Source organism: Callospermophilus lateralis, chromosome 8 (assembly GCF_048772815.1).
Source record: "Callospermophilus lateralis isolate mCalLat2 chromosome 8, mCalLat2.hap1, whole genome shotgun sequence".
NCBI lineage: Eukaryota > Metazoa > Chordata > Mammalia > Rodentia > Sciuridae > Callospermophilus > Callospermophilus lateralis.
In genome coordinates, this window is record NC_135312.1 from 124,340,513 (window position 1) to 124,358,219 (window position 17,707).

The 17,707-nt window shown below is 35.1% G+C and overlaps 1 protein-coding gene across 1 annotated transcript in view; it reads right to left on the bottom strand.

The window, feature by feature from the left end:
* The window catches only part of Naa15 (N-alpha-acetyltransferase 15, NatA auxiliary subunit), a 77,861-nt gene that overhangs the window by 6,978 nt on the left and 53,176 nt on the right, over window positions 1-17,707 (bottom strand). The window contains exons 15-17 of the mRNA XM_076863994.2: window positions 12,794-12,987; window positions 8,317-8,425; window positions 5,900-5,998 (exon numbers count right to left, since the gene is read on the bottom strand). Coding sequence (XP_076720109.1) covers window positions 5,900-5,998; window positions 8,317-8,425; window positions 12,794-12,987 — 402 coding nt within the window. The remainder of the gene's footprint in view (window positions 1-5,899; window positions 5,999-8,316; window positions 8,426-12,793; window positions 12,988-17,707) is intronic.

Sequence of the window (17,707 nt, forward strand, 5' to 3'; positions counted from 1 at the left end):
CAAGTTATGCTTTGTTTCATTGTTATTTTGGTACAGTCTGGAGCTTTATAGCTAGACAGACCTGGGTATGGATCTAGGCTTGAATAAGTCATAACCTCCCTGAATCTATTTACTGATATAGAAAATGGGGAAATAGCTAACCTAGAAAAACTGCAGGAAGAAAAAGCTATGTATAAAAATGCTAATTGGTGTGTAATAAATTGTAGTTACTATTTTTATCATAGTCTGAAAAGAATAAGTAGATTTTCACTATGGCTAAGAACTAATGTGGTGGCTTCCAAATTTTGACTTGCAATTATTTATCTGTACTGGGACAAATATACATTCCATATCCATAGTATGTGCAATACATGCTGGCATTTTCTGTAATGTCCTATTTGAGGTTTTCAAATGCTAGTAATGTTCCACTGATAACCGATCTCATTGTTCCACTAATGGATCATGACCCTAAAAGTTCTAACGCTAAACTCTGAGGGGGTGAACATCTAAGTTAACTATTATTCTACACAAAAGTATTAATTGAATAATTCATTGATATGCCCTTTGTTGGTTAACAGCACCTTTTTCTATTGTACTATAGAACTGGATGGCTCAAGTAAATGAGCTACTAAAAAGTTTAGTTTAATCTTCAATGCCACTGTACTTTCAAATTTGTTTTGGCAATTTATCAATACTTGTTTCTTAAGGAAGAAACAAGTTGTTTTTGTTTTTTAAAGGTTCTGAATTTATTAGACAGCAAGGAAATAACAGGTTTAGACTATACTACAAATAGAGCTCAAACTGCTCATAAATAGCAACTGGGCTTACTTGGGGGTAGAAAGAAGGGAAATTCTTCAGACTACTGCACAAGGACACAGACTCCTCACCCTAAACAAAGTATTAAAGAGTAAACAGGAAAATTTCTGGTAAGACAGAAAACAGAAAAATCCACATACTAAATAACATGTCCATAATGACTTAACACATCCCTTAGGGCTAAGCATGCATTTGTAGGAAGCAAACAATGCTTTCCATAGAAAGAAAAGTTGTCAAAATAGGTTAGGGCCAATTAAAATGAACATTACCTCAAAAATTACAGATCTTGTATAAAACACAAATTATTTCCAGGGACCTTGGTGGTATACCTAAAATGTTTTTGGAAACTACATAAATATAAAGGGGAGGGGCGCTTTATAATTTTTGTTACCTATATTAGTTTATTTCCCTCAGACTAATATCCCCAGAAGAACCAATACTGCTAAGAAAAGAATCCTACAAAAGTAAAAACAACCTATAAATACATATGTAACAAATCATATACACATAAACTTCCATTCTTACTAATAGTTGCTTATGAAACCATACTTCATTTACAATTTTACAAAAATTCACTTTAAAAAAATTTTTTTAGTTCTAGATGGACACAATACCTTTATTTATTTATCTTTATGTGGTGCTGAGGATCGAACCCAGTGCCTCACATATGCTAGGCAAGTGTTCTACCACTGAGCTACAACACCAGCCCCACAAAAATTCATTTTTAAAAAATCATATAGATTTTAAGTGTAACTTCCAGGAAGATAGCAACAACCTCCCCCGCCCACCTTACGAAATTCCTTATTTCTTTTCCCCTTGGTACTATGGGCTCAACTTAGGAGTTCCCTACCACTGAGCTATATCCTCAGCCCTTTGCTTTTGTTTAACTGTTAAGTCAGGTCCTCACCAAGTTGCTCAGGCTGGCCTCAAAGTTGGAATCTTCTGCTTCGACCTCCCTAGTTGCTAGGACCACAGGCTTGCATCACCATTTCTGGCTGGCCCATGGAATTCTAAGAAAGGAGCAATATCTAGGCTAGGGCTGTAGTTCAGTGGCAGAACTCCTGCCTTACACTTCTGAAGCACTGGGTTCCATCCTCATTGCCACATAAAAATAAATAAAGATACGGTGTCCATCTACAACTAAAAAAAATATTAAAAAGAAAAAAAGAAAGGAGCAATGTCACCTGGGACATGTTTATTAGAGGACCTATTGCTGCTAAAGACTAGTGGGCAAACCAGGTGCAGTGGCGCATTCCTGTAATCCCAGTGGCTCTGGAGACTGAGACAGGAGAATTCAGAGTTCAAAGTAGGCCTTAGCAATAGCGAGATGCTAAGCAACTCAATGAAACCCTGTTTCTAAATAAAATACAAAATAGGACTGGGGATGTGGCTCTGTGGTTGAGTGACCACGAGTTCAATCCCTGTTCCAAAAAAAAGGAGTAAATAAGTCACATGAATCAAAGAACAATAACTGAGGAGAGGTTGGCTGGGGGTAAAACAACAAAATTTCTTCTAAGGGTTCTCTGATTTGGATCCTATTATATCTTAAAACTAAAACAGTGTTTGGTTCAAGCTATTAGTTTATCAGCAGACAGAATTAATTAAGTAATCATCAATGATTATAAGTTCCACTAAAAGGCAAATCTAAGCAAAAGGAGTAACCTTAAGTTACCAGGCCAACTGTCATTATTAAAAGTTTGAGCTGGGTGCAATGGTGCACATATCTGTAATCCCAGGACTCAGAGGCTGAGGCACAGGATGCTGAGTTCAAAGCCAGCCTCAGCAAAAGTGAGGCGCTAAGCAACTCAATGAGACCCTGTCTCTAAATAAAATATAAAATAGGGCTGGGGATGTGGCTTAGTGGTCAAGTGCCTGTGAGTTCAAATCCCTAGTAGCGCCCCCCCCCCCGCCGCCAAAAAAAAAGTGTGGGTTGAAAAAATGCTCATATTTTCAAACCATGGGTTACTAGCTTGTAGGACAATCTACTAAATGATTACCACTGATATAGCAAAATAAATGAGAATATTAAACAGAATTAAATAAAATGATAAAAGATCAAAGGACATTTGAGATGATACACAAATACAGAAAAAAAGTAATCTTGGCAGATAAAAAATGAGGCGGTACAAATGAGAAAGAAAAGAGATATAAAGTTCATTGTGGAGCCAGATAGCCAAATAGTACTAATTTTTAAAGTATTTAAGAGAATATAAACCTGTTTAAAAAAAAAAACTAGACAAACTAAATATTAATATATAAACTTCAGTCTTTTACTTAGTACTGGTCAAAAATGTAATTAAAGTTGCTTAAGTTTACAACAGTAAGCTGGAGGTGGGGCACATGCCTGTGATCCCAGTTTCAAGAGGTTGAGGCAAAAGGATCCCAAGTTTAAGGCCACCCTCAGCAACTTAGTAAGACCCTTGGTAATTTATCCAGATCCTAACTCAAAATAAAAAGAGATAAGAAGGTAGCTCAGTTGTAAAGCACTCCTGGGTTTGATCCCCAGTACCATAAATAGAAATAAAAATAAATATTTGATAAAATATACATTCACTTCAAGAAAATTTTACAACTAATAAAATAGTTATGTACTCTGTTTTTTTTCTTCCATACTCCCCAGAAAACTGTGCTCATGTGTACAGTTTTCTTTGTAAAGGAATTATAGCCAATACTTAACACGACAAATGTATTCCTGAAAAGCTACCTCTAAATCAAAGTACTAATTATATTACTTAAAGATATCTTGGGGCATAATAAAAATGCCTCTACTATCTTATATTCTGTAGTTTCACAAATATTCACTCTTCTTCTTAACAAAGGGAATGATAAACAGACTACCCAAATTCTTAAAGGTCTTTTAAGAGATAGCACATCTCTATCACTACAAATAATCACTGCCTATATTCAAAATAAGGATTACTTTGTAAAGTCTCTTTGTAACAGTGACTTCAGCTGCACACCTAGAGCAATAACATGGCACAGATATGCAATAATTTTAACTACTTATTAATAATTCTAAGTCCATATGCATTTTAATTTTCTGAAATAATCTGTAGAAAGAGAAGTCATGTCAATCAACATACAATACTACAAGCAAAATCATTTAAATGTGTAACATTTTGGGAGGAGATGGGGTGGATACAGGGGATTGAACTCAGGGGCACTCAATCACTGAACATCTCCAGCCCTATTTTGCATTTTATTTAAAGACAGGGTCTCACTGAGTCGCTCAGCACCTCGCTTTTGCTGAGGCAGGCTTTAAACTCACATTCCTCCTGCCTCAGCCAGTGGATTACAGGCATACACCACCACACTAGGCTAAATATGTAACTTTCAATGCATTATTTAAAAACAAAGTCTCAAGCTAAGAAGGATTTCCATCCTATTAACTTTAACCTTAATTTTTGATTCATGATTTTAAGAATTTTGCTGTTGGGACTGCGGGGGTAGGGCAACAGTCCTGGGGATTGAACCCAAGGGTGTTTTACCACTGAGTGAGCTATAATCCCAGCCCTTTTCATTTTTTATTTAAAGACAGTCTCATTAAATTGCCCAGGTTGACTTCAAACTTATGATTCTCCTGCTTCAGCCTCCCCTGTTGCTGGGATTATACATGTATGCCACTGTATCCAGCTTTAAAGTTCTTTATTAGCAACCTAAAAAGACTAAAAAGGAAGTGTCTTTATTTTCCCTAAAATACAGAAATTCTTTCATTTTCTAACATGTTATCTATAATATTATAACTGATAAATTTTTAAAATTGAGAACATTTTTATAATTCCATTTCTAAAAAGGTCTTATTTTTTAAAACCGTAAATATAATATTTTTAAAAAAAATTTAACCTTTACCTTATCTGTTTTTATGTGATGTTGAGGCTCAAACCCAGTGACTCACTTGTGCTAGGTAAGCACTCTACCATTGAACTACAACCCCAGCCCCTCATAAATGCATCCACTTCATCACTGACCTAGACCTCAGTCCAAATTCAGCATCTTTTTAAAATGTGATTGAAATGCTAGGTTTAATCTCATCACTTTTATACAAATATATGGAGCCGGGTATGAGAGAGCAAATTTAATATCATTTTCAAATTCTGTATATTGTTCTGTTCTCCTTTTTTAGTTACTTAAAAACCAAAACCGAAATCCAAAAGGTTTTGAGCACTGACAAATTACCACAAATGGAAAATTTCGTATCTATCTTGTCTGACAAGTCACAAAACACAATTGCACTAAAAATACTGTATAAAATTTTCTTCAGGCTAATATGAGTTGTATATGAAATACAAATAAATTTTACGTTAGATTTGGGCCCCGTCCCCAAGATACCTCAATTTATGTACAAGCAAATTCCTCAGAATGAAAAAAATCCCCAAACTGAAACCCTTATGGCCCGGAACATTTCAGATAAAAGATACTTAACCACAAGAGAAAGAACAAATGGCTATAGTCCCTATTTCATTACTAAGTAGTTATTTTACCTAGAATTAATTATTTAATCTTTTAGGGTTCCAGATTTCTTAAGTATAAAACAAGAGATAATTAGGGGGGAAAAAAACCCCTACTTTTGGTTTGTAAAATCCCATGGTTCTATTTCACACTAAAATGAATGTATTGATCTGACTGTCAAAATATTTCAAGGGCATAGATGATGATGTTTGAAGTAACAAAACAATCTATGACTTAATTGTGCTAAGCAAACCTAATTCTTACAAATTGAGGTCTTTAAGAGATAATAAGGAGAAAACTAATCAATTTAAAAGAGAACCTTCAATTTTAAAACAATTTAGTAAGGTACTTTATATAATGAAACATAATTTAACACTTCAACTTATGTGACTTTTTTTTTTTTAAACAACCAAAATGAATCTCAAATACCTGGGCTAAAAAACAATGTCCAAATCAGGTAACATCTGTAGCTCTAAAATAAAAGCCTTTATTACGAAGAAAAGTGCCCTGCTTTCCCCTCAGCTAACTTAATATTCTAAAGTTTTTAAATGACTAAATTTATGATAATCTTATACAGATTACTTATACAGAAAATATCAATTACTATGTCAACTACTATAATCAAATATTTTAGTAATGGAAAATAAAAACATACCAGTACTAAAGAGTCGAATCATACACTCATGAAGCCAGGGATGACTAGAATCAATAGCAAACGCCCTTTTTACTGATTGTAGCATCAAAAGAAATTTTTCTGTAAAAAAGAAAAAGATATGTTTTGAACATCTGATAAATTGCCTCCTGTGGGGAGCCAAGACCTTACAAACTGAAAAAATGAATTTAGACTCCATCACAACTGAACTGACTAAAGCAAACAATTTTTCTTCAATTAGCAACATATTTTTCATACAATATTAAGAAAAAGGTTTTACAAAATAGAGAAAACCTTCACAGCATTTAGAAATATTTGAATTAATGCCATATAAACAAAGAAAGAAAATTTGAAGCTATTTCCTAATTTCCTTTAATCAAAATAAAGAAATGTATGTACGTCCTTCTTTTGATCTATTAATTTAATGATTCCCCTTCTACCTGACTGTTCCTTTCCTTTCCTGATTTCTCTGCCACCACTATAGGTTAGAGATCACCTTGGTTATATTTTCAGTCAATTTCTAATTTTTCCCTATGAGGTGCCCATTCTCAACTTCTATCTTTCCCAAGCTTCAGTAGCCTTTCCACCTGTTAAATGGAAATCTTCACTTGAATACTCAGTCTACTTTCATGTCGTCTTTATAATCATTTCTTTGTAGAGACTTCTTTAATTGGTACCATTTCCCAAAGTACAAAACTCCAAGTTCTTCTGACAATTCTTTTTCCATTCCCCACAATACTCAGGAAACTTAAAACACAGCCCTGCTCTGTCATTACACATTTCATACTACTACAGTGGATTCCAAATGTTGATTCCTTTTCTGAGGTCAGCATGCAGCCAAGAAACTGTGTGGGGGCTTTACATTACCCCTCCCACTTTAAGCAGAGCAGCTTTTGTATTTTATATTTTGGAGTTCCATCTGATAACCCACCGTTTTCGTTTTTTTTTTTTTTTTTTGGTACCAGGGTTTGAACTCAAGAGGTGCTTAACCCCTGAACCACATCCCCAGCCCTTTTTAATTTAGAGATAGGGTCTCATTAAGTTGCTCACGGCCTTGCTAAGTTGCTGAGGCTATCCTCAAACTTGTTATCCTCCTGCCTTAGCCTCCCGAGTTGCTGGAATAATATGCATACTCCACTGTGCTCAGCACATTTAAGAACATTTATAAAGAGGAGAGCTGTATTAAATGTTAAAAGTTTGAATATTGCTATTTATTAAATTTATTTTCTAATTTATAATCACTATGAAAAATAGAAGATATAGTAAAAAATATATTTGGAAAATCAAAATTTTTATCAAGAGACCATATCTATCTTTTTTTGATTTCTTCTCAGTTTCTTCCAATCCATAGTAAGTTTTCTATATCCTATTTCAAAACTGTATTATGCCTGGGCAAGTGGCACATGCCTGCAATCCCAGCAACTCAGCGAGACCCTGTCTCAAAATAAAATATAAAAAGAGCTGGGGATGTGACTCAGCGGTTAAACACCCCTGAGTTCAATCCTCAGGACAAAAAAAAAAAAAAAAAAAAAAATCTGTTATCATATAGCAACTTTTCCCCAAGAATTTAATTTAAAAAAAAATTAAAATTAAATGTCTAATAAATTGCCTAGGCTGGCCTCCAATTTCTAGGTTCAAGTGATCCTCTTGTGCCAGCCTTCCAAGTAGCAGGGACATAAAAAGGCATACCCTGTCAAGCCTGGCTTTTCAAAAATTTACTTTTCTGATGTAACAACCTCCTGTCTTCATTAACAAAAGTTCTTCTTCAAAATGCATCACCTTGAGATAAATTTAATAGCTTCTTTCAATGGAGTTTTTAATGAAGCAGTTGGATTACATCAATTCTGTACAATAAAACCCTATTATCTACTGTATATAGTCTCAGCATTCTGAGTCTAAAAACCAGGACCCTTATCTTTTACCTTGCTCCAAAGCTATATAGACAACATCAACATATTCATACACTCCTGTGTTTTCTTAATGGGTACTCTTCCCTTCTATGTATCTTTAACTTTGAACACGATTCATCCTTCAAGATCCAACCCAAAATATCTTCTATTTATAACGATAGCTAATAACAGGTAACATTTATTTGATGCTTACTATGGGATAAACACTATTCTGAGCATTATATACAATAGCTGATTTTACCCAATCATCAGCTATTTCATTGAACCACATATTTGACCTTAAACCTAGTTTATCTATATTATCTATTGTTGATTTTAATGTCTTCATAATGGTAACTGTATCATTGTCATTCCCTACAACATTCTGCACATGGATGGCATTTCTGAAAGGATGCTACAATCATTTGTCCAAAAAAAAGCCTACAAAGGTAAAGCTATCTGAAGTGTGTCTCTATACCTAAGAAAAACAGTGATCAGTTTTATCAGGGCCACAACAAGGTAAATGCCTACCTTTCCTAAAGTAAATTTCAAAGGCAAAAAGATGAGTTTCTATCTTGTTCTTCACCAAGTTCTTCAATGGTGTTAAAAATTTAATAGCTTCTTCCAATGGAGTTTCAACCTAACAAAAATAAAAGATATTATACAAATGTAAAAAAAGATTCTTGGAGAATGTGATTTTATTCTGTTAAAAATATGGGGGTGGGGGGAGAACCTCACTTACCAATCACCCAGAAACATAAGGTCATATTTTAACTTCCCATAATCTAAACAAAGGAGATTCTGAACTCTACAACTGTGTGTGTGTGTCAGTACTAGGGATCAAATCCAGGGTTTCACGCATGCTAGCAAAGTATTCTACTTGAACTCTAGAACTCTTGCTGATTTTTAACTACAGATGTCATATTATCTCTGGATAGAAAGTATCAAAAAATAAGTGGATAGGGCTGGGGTTGTAGCTCAGCGGTAGAGCGCTCGCCTAGCACGGGCAGGACCCAGGTTCCATCCTCAGCACCACATAAAAATAAAGGCATTGTGTTGTGTCCACCTACACATAAAAAAATACTTCTTAAAAAAAAAGAAGTGGATAAAATAGAAGAACCAGGGAAAAACAACAGCCAAAAAGAAAAAAGACAATGGATGTAAAATAGCATCAAAAGAAAAGGAGTACGAAGAAAATTGTCTGCAACATTTCAAAATAAGTAAATGTTCTTTATAATCAAGATATTCAGAAGAGTATACTGTCCATGCTGTCTTGCTTTGTTTTACTACAAATTCTATAGAAAAATCACTTTATTTACATGCCATACTAATGGAGATGAAATCCAAAGACTTTATACTATCCTGCCCCTACCATCCATTACTAATCACATAAATGCCATGTTCATGTAATCATTACTAAGCAGGTGTAATATTTACCCCATGATCATGCTACTGTTATATTCCCAGACTGAGTATAAAGACAAGTTAATTCCTGCACACTGGGGTGGGATGGAGAACAATGTCATATTTATCAGACTCTAAATTCTTCTCTCAAAGAAGCAGTAACAATTTACTCATTTTCAATGGAAAATGGATTTGACATTATCTATCCAACAGGCTTCTGCCAATAGAATATCTGTGGTTTTACCAATATAAGTTCTCACCAAGGAAATTATTCCACAGAATTAAAACAAATTTAGCAATTAAGTAATCTCTCTGGGATTCACCCTGGCTTTTCATGTAAAGCACTCAGCCTTATAGGACAGTAAGGCTATCCATTAAAACCCCAGCTACCATTGCTGAATGATGTTATTTTGAAGGATACGTGTTCCAAACCAGAAACAAACTTTATATATGGAACTATCTCTCTAATAACTACAGAGTCCACAACCAAAGGGTAGAAGAGAAAATGTGGTCCTTATACATGTGCTTTTCTCGCACAGTTTTAAATATTTCGCTTCTTGTTCCCATGATACTATATTCTATTGGGTTTCAATTTGTGAAACACAGGGAAGAAACTGTTTCTTCCCTGGAAAGGCAAAGAATGAAAACTGAAAATGCCAATCAGTTCTAACAAATTTTTCATGTACGTGGGGGTACAGTCTGAAATGAGGGCCAGTATGTTAACCAGGATCATTTACTCTCAGGGTGATAGAACTACTATTAAAAATAGAAAACAGAGGCTGGGGTTGTGGCTCAGTGGTAGCACACTTGCCTGGCACGTGTGAGGCATTGGGTTCGAATCTTGGCACCACAAACAAATAAATAAAGGTCCATCAAAAACTTTAAAATATTAAAAAAAAAAGATGAAAAACAACAAGGAACAGAGTAAGGTAAATCTATACAAGCATCAGTATGTAGTAAAATCAAGCAATTGAGAGGGAGAAAACAAATTATGTCTGTAATTCTAATAAATAAGAACATATGTCTCCAAAGGAGACCTGGCTGGGGTCTGTTGTTCCCACATACAGTCTCAGTTTCTCAGGTCAAATTTAATTGTTTAGAGGGCTGGGGATGTGGCTCAAGTGATAGCGTGCTCGCCTGGCATGCGTGCGGCCCGGGTTCAATCCTCAGCACCACATACCAACAAAAATGTTGTGTCCGCCAAATACTAAAAGATAAATATTAAAATTCTCTCTCTCTCTCCCTCTCTCTCACTCTCTCTCTTTAAAAAAAAAAAAAATTTAATTGTTTAAATATACATACCCAATCACAACAAAACTAACTATATTCCATCTTTAAACATACACATTAAGTACAGGGTTATACATAAATTAAAACATACAAACAAGAATGAGCTTCTAAAATTGGTGCTTAAGAGGAAAAAAAGTAGTCAAAAGATTAAAAAAAAAAGGGGGGGGGGGGCAGGGGATGTAGCTCAGTGGTAGAATGCTTGCCTAGCATGCATGAGCACTGGGTTTGATCCTCAAGTAAAATAAAGGCATTCTGTCCATCTACAGCTACAAAAAATTTTTTTTAAAAAGATAAAAAATAATATTAGTTGCATATGTGTATGAAAACAGTGTCTTTAAGTACCAAAAATCACAATCACTATAGGAAGACTGCTGCACATAAGAACTGAGACAGATTTAACAAACAGCAGTTGTGCCTTCCTCCTGTTCAACTAGGGTCCCATGTTCACTGAGTCAAATATTGGATAGAGTTGCAAATGTTATGCATATTCTTCTATGTCATTAACTAAATCCCTTCTCAATTCTTCCTTTCTTCTTTTTAAATGACATTTCTGCTAGGCTGGGGTGATGGCTCCACAGTAGAATGCTCACCTAGCACGTGCAAGGTGCTGGGTTCAATCCTCAGCACCACATAAAAATAAATAAAATAAAGGTACTGTGTCCAATTACAACTAAAATAATAAATAAATAGGTAGATAGATGAATGAATGAATGAATAATATAGCTGCTAACATAAAAATGCTTTCATTTTATTTTATATGTTATAATGAACCAGTGACACAATTTGCCACATGGAACAATACTGAAATATAGGACCAGATAAAAAAAGCTAAACCCAGATACAGCAAGCAATTTTTAAAATAGCCTACAATGCCACTCCTTGTTATGACAGCTTAGAGTAATCTGACACTGCTACCACAATGGGGTATGGATGCTATTAGAACAGGCATTTTGGAGAAAATTAGCCTATGTACATAACAGGCAAGAATACACTCCTTCCAAACAAAGGCATCAAAAACATATTCTATAGGTATTTTGTTCTGACATGCTATAAGCCTAGCTACAAATAATTATACCACAGCTTGACATGTGGCACAAAGGCAACCAAATAGCCTGAACATAAGAAAAACCTAACAGTCTATTAAGGAGAGCTGGTATAAGAATTCTAATGTGTAGGGATACATACTCTTTATTAGAAAATGACAAACAATACAAATATCTGTTCAAGAACTATATGAAGATATGGAGGAACCTGAAGTTCATTATACACCAAAGGACTCGTGCAATTTTCCATGAGACCCAAGAGGTAAATTTTCTGTGCTTCTTCACTTCCCAGTGTATTCTTCCAGTAAACTCCCAAACAATAAAAAGGTACTACCTTCGTCCACAGTGACTACACATTTGTGAAAACACTTCAATCAATATACCTTGTGAAATCCAAACTAAATTTTTCTAAATTTATTTTATTAATATTACTGTTTCTATGAGCCACTACTATCCTTCTGCTCTGGTATAATTATAAAAATATTTTAATTTTGAATTTTCAGTTATTACTGAGACTAAAATTCAAGTCTGAGGAAATATAATTACTATTGCTTTAACATAAAGAATTATGTGAATATTTTGACATGCAGTAGATGTCAAAGGTCAAAAGAAGTGCCCTGATATTAATCAAAATTAGTCAAAATATTTCACGTGATGTTTTGTCATAATGCTTAAAAAACAGATCAGATTCTGGGTTGGGAAAAATATTTACAGGTTTTTTAAAATATTAGATTCAAATGGAGAAGGCCAGTGAAGAAATATTAACTGACAATAAGGATGATTGAGAGATACACGTATAGTCTTCAGAGTATGGCAAGCTCAACTTAGCCTAGATACAAAAAAAACTTTCATTTTACCACTTGTAAAGACCCTAGATGCTCTACATATATATTTTCTCAATCCTAGTAAGGACTTATTGCCATTTTACAAATGAGAATACCATCAGAAAGATTTGATGAAGTATCCAAGGGCACACAGTAGAAGTATAAGAGCTGATATCTGGACCCAGATCACAATGACTCAAAAGTGATAACTTTTTCCACCAAATCAACCACACTAATTACTCTGGGCCTAGGCTCATTATTTCAAGTTTTAAAAATGAAATATGAATTTTAAAATATATATACATATATTTATTAATGAGAGAAAGTTTAAAAATGAACATTTTTTGTCTCTAATATTGATAACATTGGGCAAATAAGACAGTATAAAAGTGACAACAGCTGGCCATCAAATTTCACTCAATTGTGAAAAAATCTATTACTAAATACCTTGGCCAGTTTCTCTGGGATAAGTTCTTCTTTTGGCCCTCCAATTTCCTCATCATCATCATCCTTCTTCTTTTTCTGATTTCTCTGCTGCTTTTCTTTTTCTGCATTTTTTTTCTCCTCTTCTATCTGGGCTTTTTTTTGAGCTCTTCTTTGTTTGTTTCGTAGCTTCTTTAGCTCTTTATCAGACATGTTCGCTATAGGCAGTGTTAATGAAATTAAAAGCATGTTAATCAGACTAATAATTATCAACCTATACTTTTTACTATTCCCAAACTCCTGTAAAAGAATGCAACACAGTATGCATGTAAATGTGCCTACATACACCTAGCCTTTTCATGGTTCCACGTAATATAGCAAAAACAGGTAACTTCTTCAGAATTTCTTTTTAACTACATGGGTTATACATATAAACATGCAACAAGGCAAAGCACACCAGTTCCTCCAGCAATAATAAACTATTTGCAATTCTTGAACATAAAAGAGTTGTTGCAGCTATCTCTATGGCTTTATTATATTGTACTCTGCTATATTATACTCTGCTTTATATTATACTTCATATACTCTGCTCATCACAATATCTTATACATTGTCTCTTTATAGATGTGGGCTTCTTGGGGACGAGATGCCACTTTACGCATACTCTATATATTCTCAAGGCCTAGCAGCAAGTTGAGCATACAGAAAACACTAAAAAGATTTATTAAGACAGAAAAAATGAATAACTTTATGATAACTTAAATTTTTACACTGAAAATTCATAATATCTCTACCGGCACAAAGTTCAGAATGTCTCAAAGGAATAATAAAATACGGACAAATAAATATAATAAAGTGAAAAATGTATATTGTTTAGATTTCATGCAACAAATGGGAAAACTACATGCTCAGTGTTTATATGGTTAACACTTGTTAATACTGAAAAATTTCATTCCAAAAGATACTACACTGTGATTTCAAAATATGCCTACAAAATTCTTCCCTTCAAAATGCAGAGACTATGGGACTGGGGTTGTGGCTCACTGGTAGAGCACTTGCCTTGCATGGGTGAGGCACTGGGTTCGATTCTCAGCACTACATATAAATAAATAAAATAAAGGTACATCAACAACTAATAAATTCTTTTATTAAAAATTTTTTTAAATGCAGAGCCTATTTCCTTCCCCTCACTTGGACATAGGTTTTACAATAATGATTCACTTAGAAGAAGAATGTACTAGAAATGAAGGTATGTAATAACCTAAGATTTGGTTAAAAAAAAAAAGCATTGTAAATCTTCCTTGTTTGTACATCACTCCAAGGAAGCCAGCTACCATGTGGTAAGTAAGCCCAATCTACCTTATAGAAAGACCCAGTGGCCAAGAACTGAAGACTACAAGAGTAAGCTAGGCTGGGAGCAGGTCTTCCAACCCAACTCAATCCTTAAATGCTCTGGCTAACATCTTGACTTCAACCTCCTTAATATTAGACCTTGATTCTTCAGAGCCATATGGCTAATGTGACTTCTGAATTCCTGGCCCACAGAAACTGTCAGATGATAACCATGCCATATAAAATTTTTGACTAATGTATTTTGCAGCATTAGATAACCAAAGAGGATGCTGGTATGCAGAAGTGGAATAGTGCTATAACAAAAACCTAAAATGTGATAATAACTTTGGAACCAGGAAGCAGGGAAAAGTGGACTTAAATGAACTTCAATGAAAGTTCGAAGAGTTTTAGCCTATTAATAGAAGTCAGCTTTGAGGGGACTGCAGATAAAGATTTAAAGTGTAAGTGGCAAAAAGTTTAGCAAATGTTGTAAAATAAACTGATGATCTAGCTAAGGTGATTTTCAGGCCAAGTGTTAAACTGTAGCACCTGATTACAGTTCTGCTTAGAGTAAAATGCAAGATAAGAAAGCAACTAATAGAAGAATCAGGGATTTGATGGTTTTGAAAATTTTCATAAAAATCTCTTCAGAAATGGCTACTGAGCAAAGATCAAATCCAAGTCATTGTCAGGAAAACACATGCCAAGAGAGAAAGTCAAAGTATTGGCTATAAAATCTTTTAAGACACAGAACTCAGAAAGTGGGTGCCTTAGAATAATAGTCAACCTGAAGAAAGTTCTCCAAAAAGTTTTTAAGGCGTGACTCACAGGGACCTCTCAATCAAACAAAGCTTGTAAGCAACTTGAAGATGCAAGGTATATATAGATTCCAAAAAAATTCACAAAAAGAACTTTAATGGTCTTAAGAAAATTCCATAGACAGAAGCATACCAAAATTTGGTTGAAAAAAATAAAGAGTACAAAATCACACTGGCCTTTGAAAACTCAAAATTATAAGGGCAGGAAACAAATGGAAAAAATATTCAGTTGCAAACAAATGTCACCTTTCAAGCAAAAGCAAGGATGACTAAGAAGGTGGAACCAAGAACCCAGAGAGCAAGAGTTATATCCAAGAGCCATAAAAAATCAGTCCTCCGTCTTTAGTCTAATCAAGAAACTATTGATCTGTGCCCCGATGGGCTTGAGAATTGACATGAAACAGTAAATTCTGTGGGCCTTTTAAGAACGTGCACCATGGGAGACCTGTGACTGTCCCAACATTTTGTACCAGGTGTATAGCTGGTGATAACTGTCTCTTTAGTTCACAGAATTACATGTCAAGAACTATATTTGAAAAGCTATAGTAGAAAAGCTACATCAGCACTCTTACCCGATTCCTAGATTTTAAGATAATGCTGCAATAGGATAACACTTGTAATGGCATTGGGAGGACTAACTATATTTGGCATATATATAATATGTTCACAAATTCTTTAACAAGCACAGGTTATACTTGGTGACTCCCTGTCAACCAATTAGGGTGTAAAGGAAGTAACAAGATGAAAACAGAATGTTTTAAAGGTACTGTGGCTTCATGCTCTTCATTCTCTTGTGATGCTACCACCTCTTGAGGAACTCTAGAAACCTATGGAGAGACTACAAGACTAAAGAATGCCAACAACCCTGGGAGTGAGCTACCTAGGAAATGTACCTTTCTTTCAGTCCTAGTTAAGTCTTCATGAGACTGCAGGCGCAGCCCAACTTTTAGCTATAACTTCATAAGAGACCCTAAGCTAGAACCATTTAGATGCTTCTGAATTCCTGACCCACAGAAACAATTAAGATGCTAGATTTGGAGATAAATTTATTATCCAGCAATAAATAATATGCAACCACCAATAATAATTACATACCTATTGCTCTTTTTCCTGGTAAAAAAACATCCCTTAATAGTAAAAAAGGAATATTTCAAACAAGCAGCAAAAAATTACGTTCTGGAAACACAAGATTATGACCATATAAGAGCTGTCTTTTCAATGATGTATAGAATAACTGCACCAAGGGCAGTGGTGCGTGCCTATAATCCCAGCAGCTTGGAAGGCTGAGGCAGGAGTATCTCAAGTTCAAAGGCAGTCTCAGCAACTTAAGCAACCTAAGCAACTCAGTGAGACCCTGTCTCAAAATAATTTTTTTTTTTTTTTAAAGGCTAGGGATTTGGTGGTTAGGTGCCCCTGGGGTTCAGTACCAGGCCCCCAAAATTTAAAAACTAAAACCAAAAGTAACTGCTATACCACTTGGATCCTTGCTACATGCTACCATACATAATGTAATATTCTCATGGATTAGAGTGTAAAATGTTTCTGTAGGTTCTGAATCTGCACTGCATGCAGAATCACCCAACCTCAAAACAAAAAATATTTGGGGGAGAAATTCTGTTGGTATTAAACATGTTCAGACATTTTTTTCTCACCAGTATTCCCTAAACAATACAACCATTTATACAGCACTTACAACATAGTAGGTATTATAAGCAATCTGTAGATGATTTAAAGTGTATTGATAGATATGCATAGTAGGTTAACTGCAAATACTGTGCCATTTTACAAAATGGACTTGAGCATCTATTGATTTGGGTATTCAAAGAGGGTCCTGCAAACAATCCTCTGAGGGTACTGCAGGATGACTGCATGAGAAAACACAGGTTTCAGTTTTGAAAAATGACAACACAGAGCAATATAAAAGACAGAGCAAAAATTTAAATCTACTGACTCTAAGTTTTTTCTATTATGCTATACCAAGGGTCAGCAAACTTTTTCTGCAATGGGCAAGATGTTAAGTATTTCCAGCATTACAAGTCATAGGTATTATTGTTTGCATCTGCAATAGCCCTGCAAAAGTCTGTGTTTTAGACAATGCAGCAAATTTCAGAGGTGTTAATGATGGGATCTTGAGGGATGCACCTCATCAGTAGATTAACTACTGGATGGGATCTATAATCAGGTGGGGTATGGCTGGAGAAAGTAGGTCACCAGGGGACACTAGGACTATATCTATCCCTGCCCTCTTCCTCTGTCTCCTACTCTTTCCCTTCTTTCTGGTTGCCATGAGCTGAGCAGCTTTCCTTTGCCACACTCATCTGCCATGACGTTCTGTCTCATGATGACCCCAGAGCAACAGAGTTGGCCAACTATGGACTGAGACCTTTGAAACTGAACCAAAATAAACCTTTTCTTCTCTAAAATTTTTTTTGGGGTGGGGGTGGTAACCCGGGATTGAACTCAGGGGCATGCGATCTGAGCCACATCCCCAGCACTATTTTGTATTTTATTTAGAGACAAGGTTTCACCGAGTTGCTTAGCGCCTCATTTTTGCTGAGGCTGGCTTTGAACTTGAGATCCTCTTTCCTTAGTGTCCCAAGCTGCTGGGATTACAGGCATGCACCACCATGTCCAGCTAAAAAAAACACCTTTTAATAATCAAAAGAAGACTGCAACATGAATTTGAACTATTCTTTATTATCTGCTTTTTAAAAATAACTTTATTTTATTTATTTTTATATGGTGCTGAGGATCAAACCCAGGGCCTCACACGTGCTAGGCAAGCACT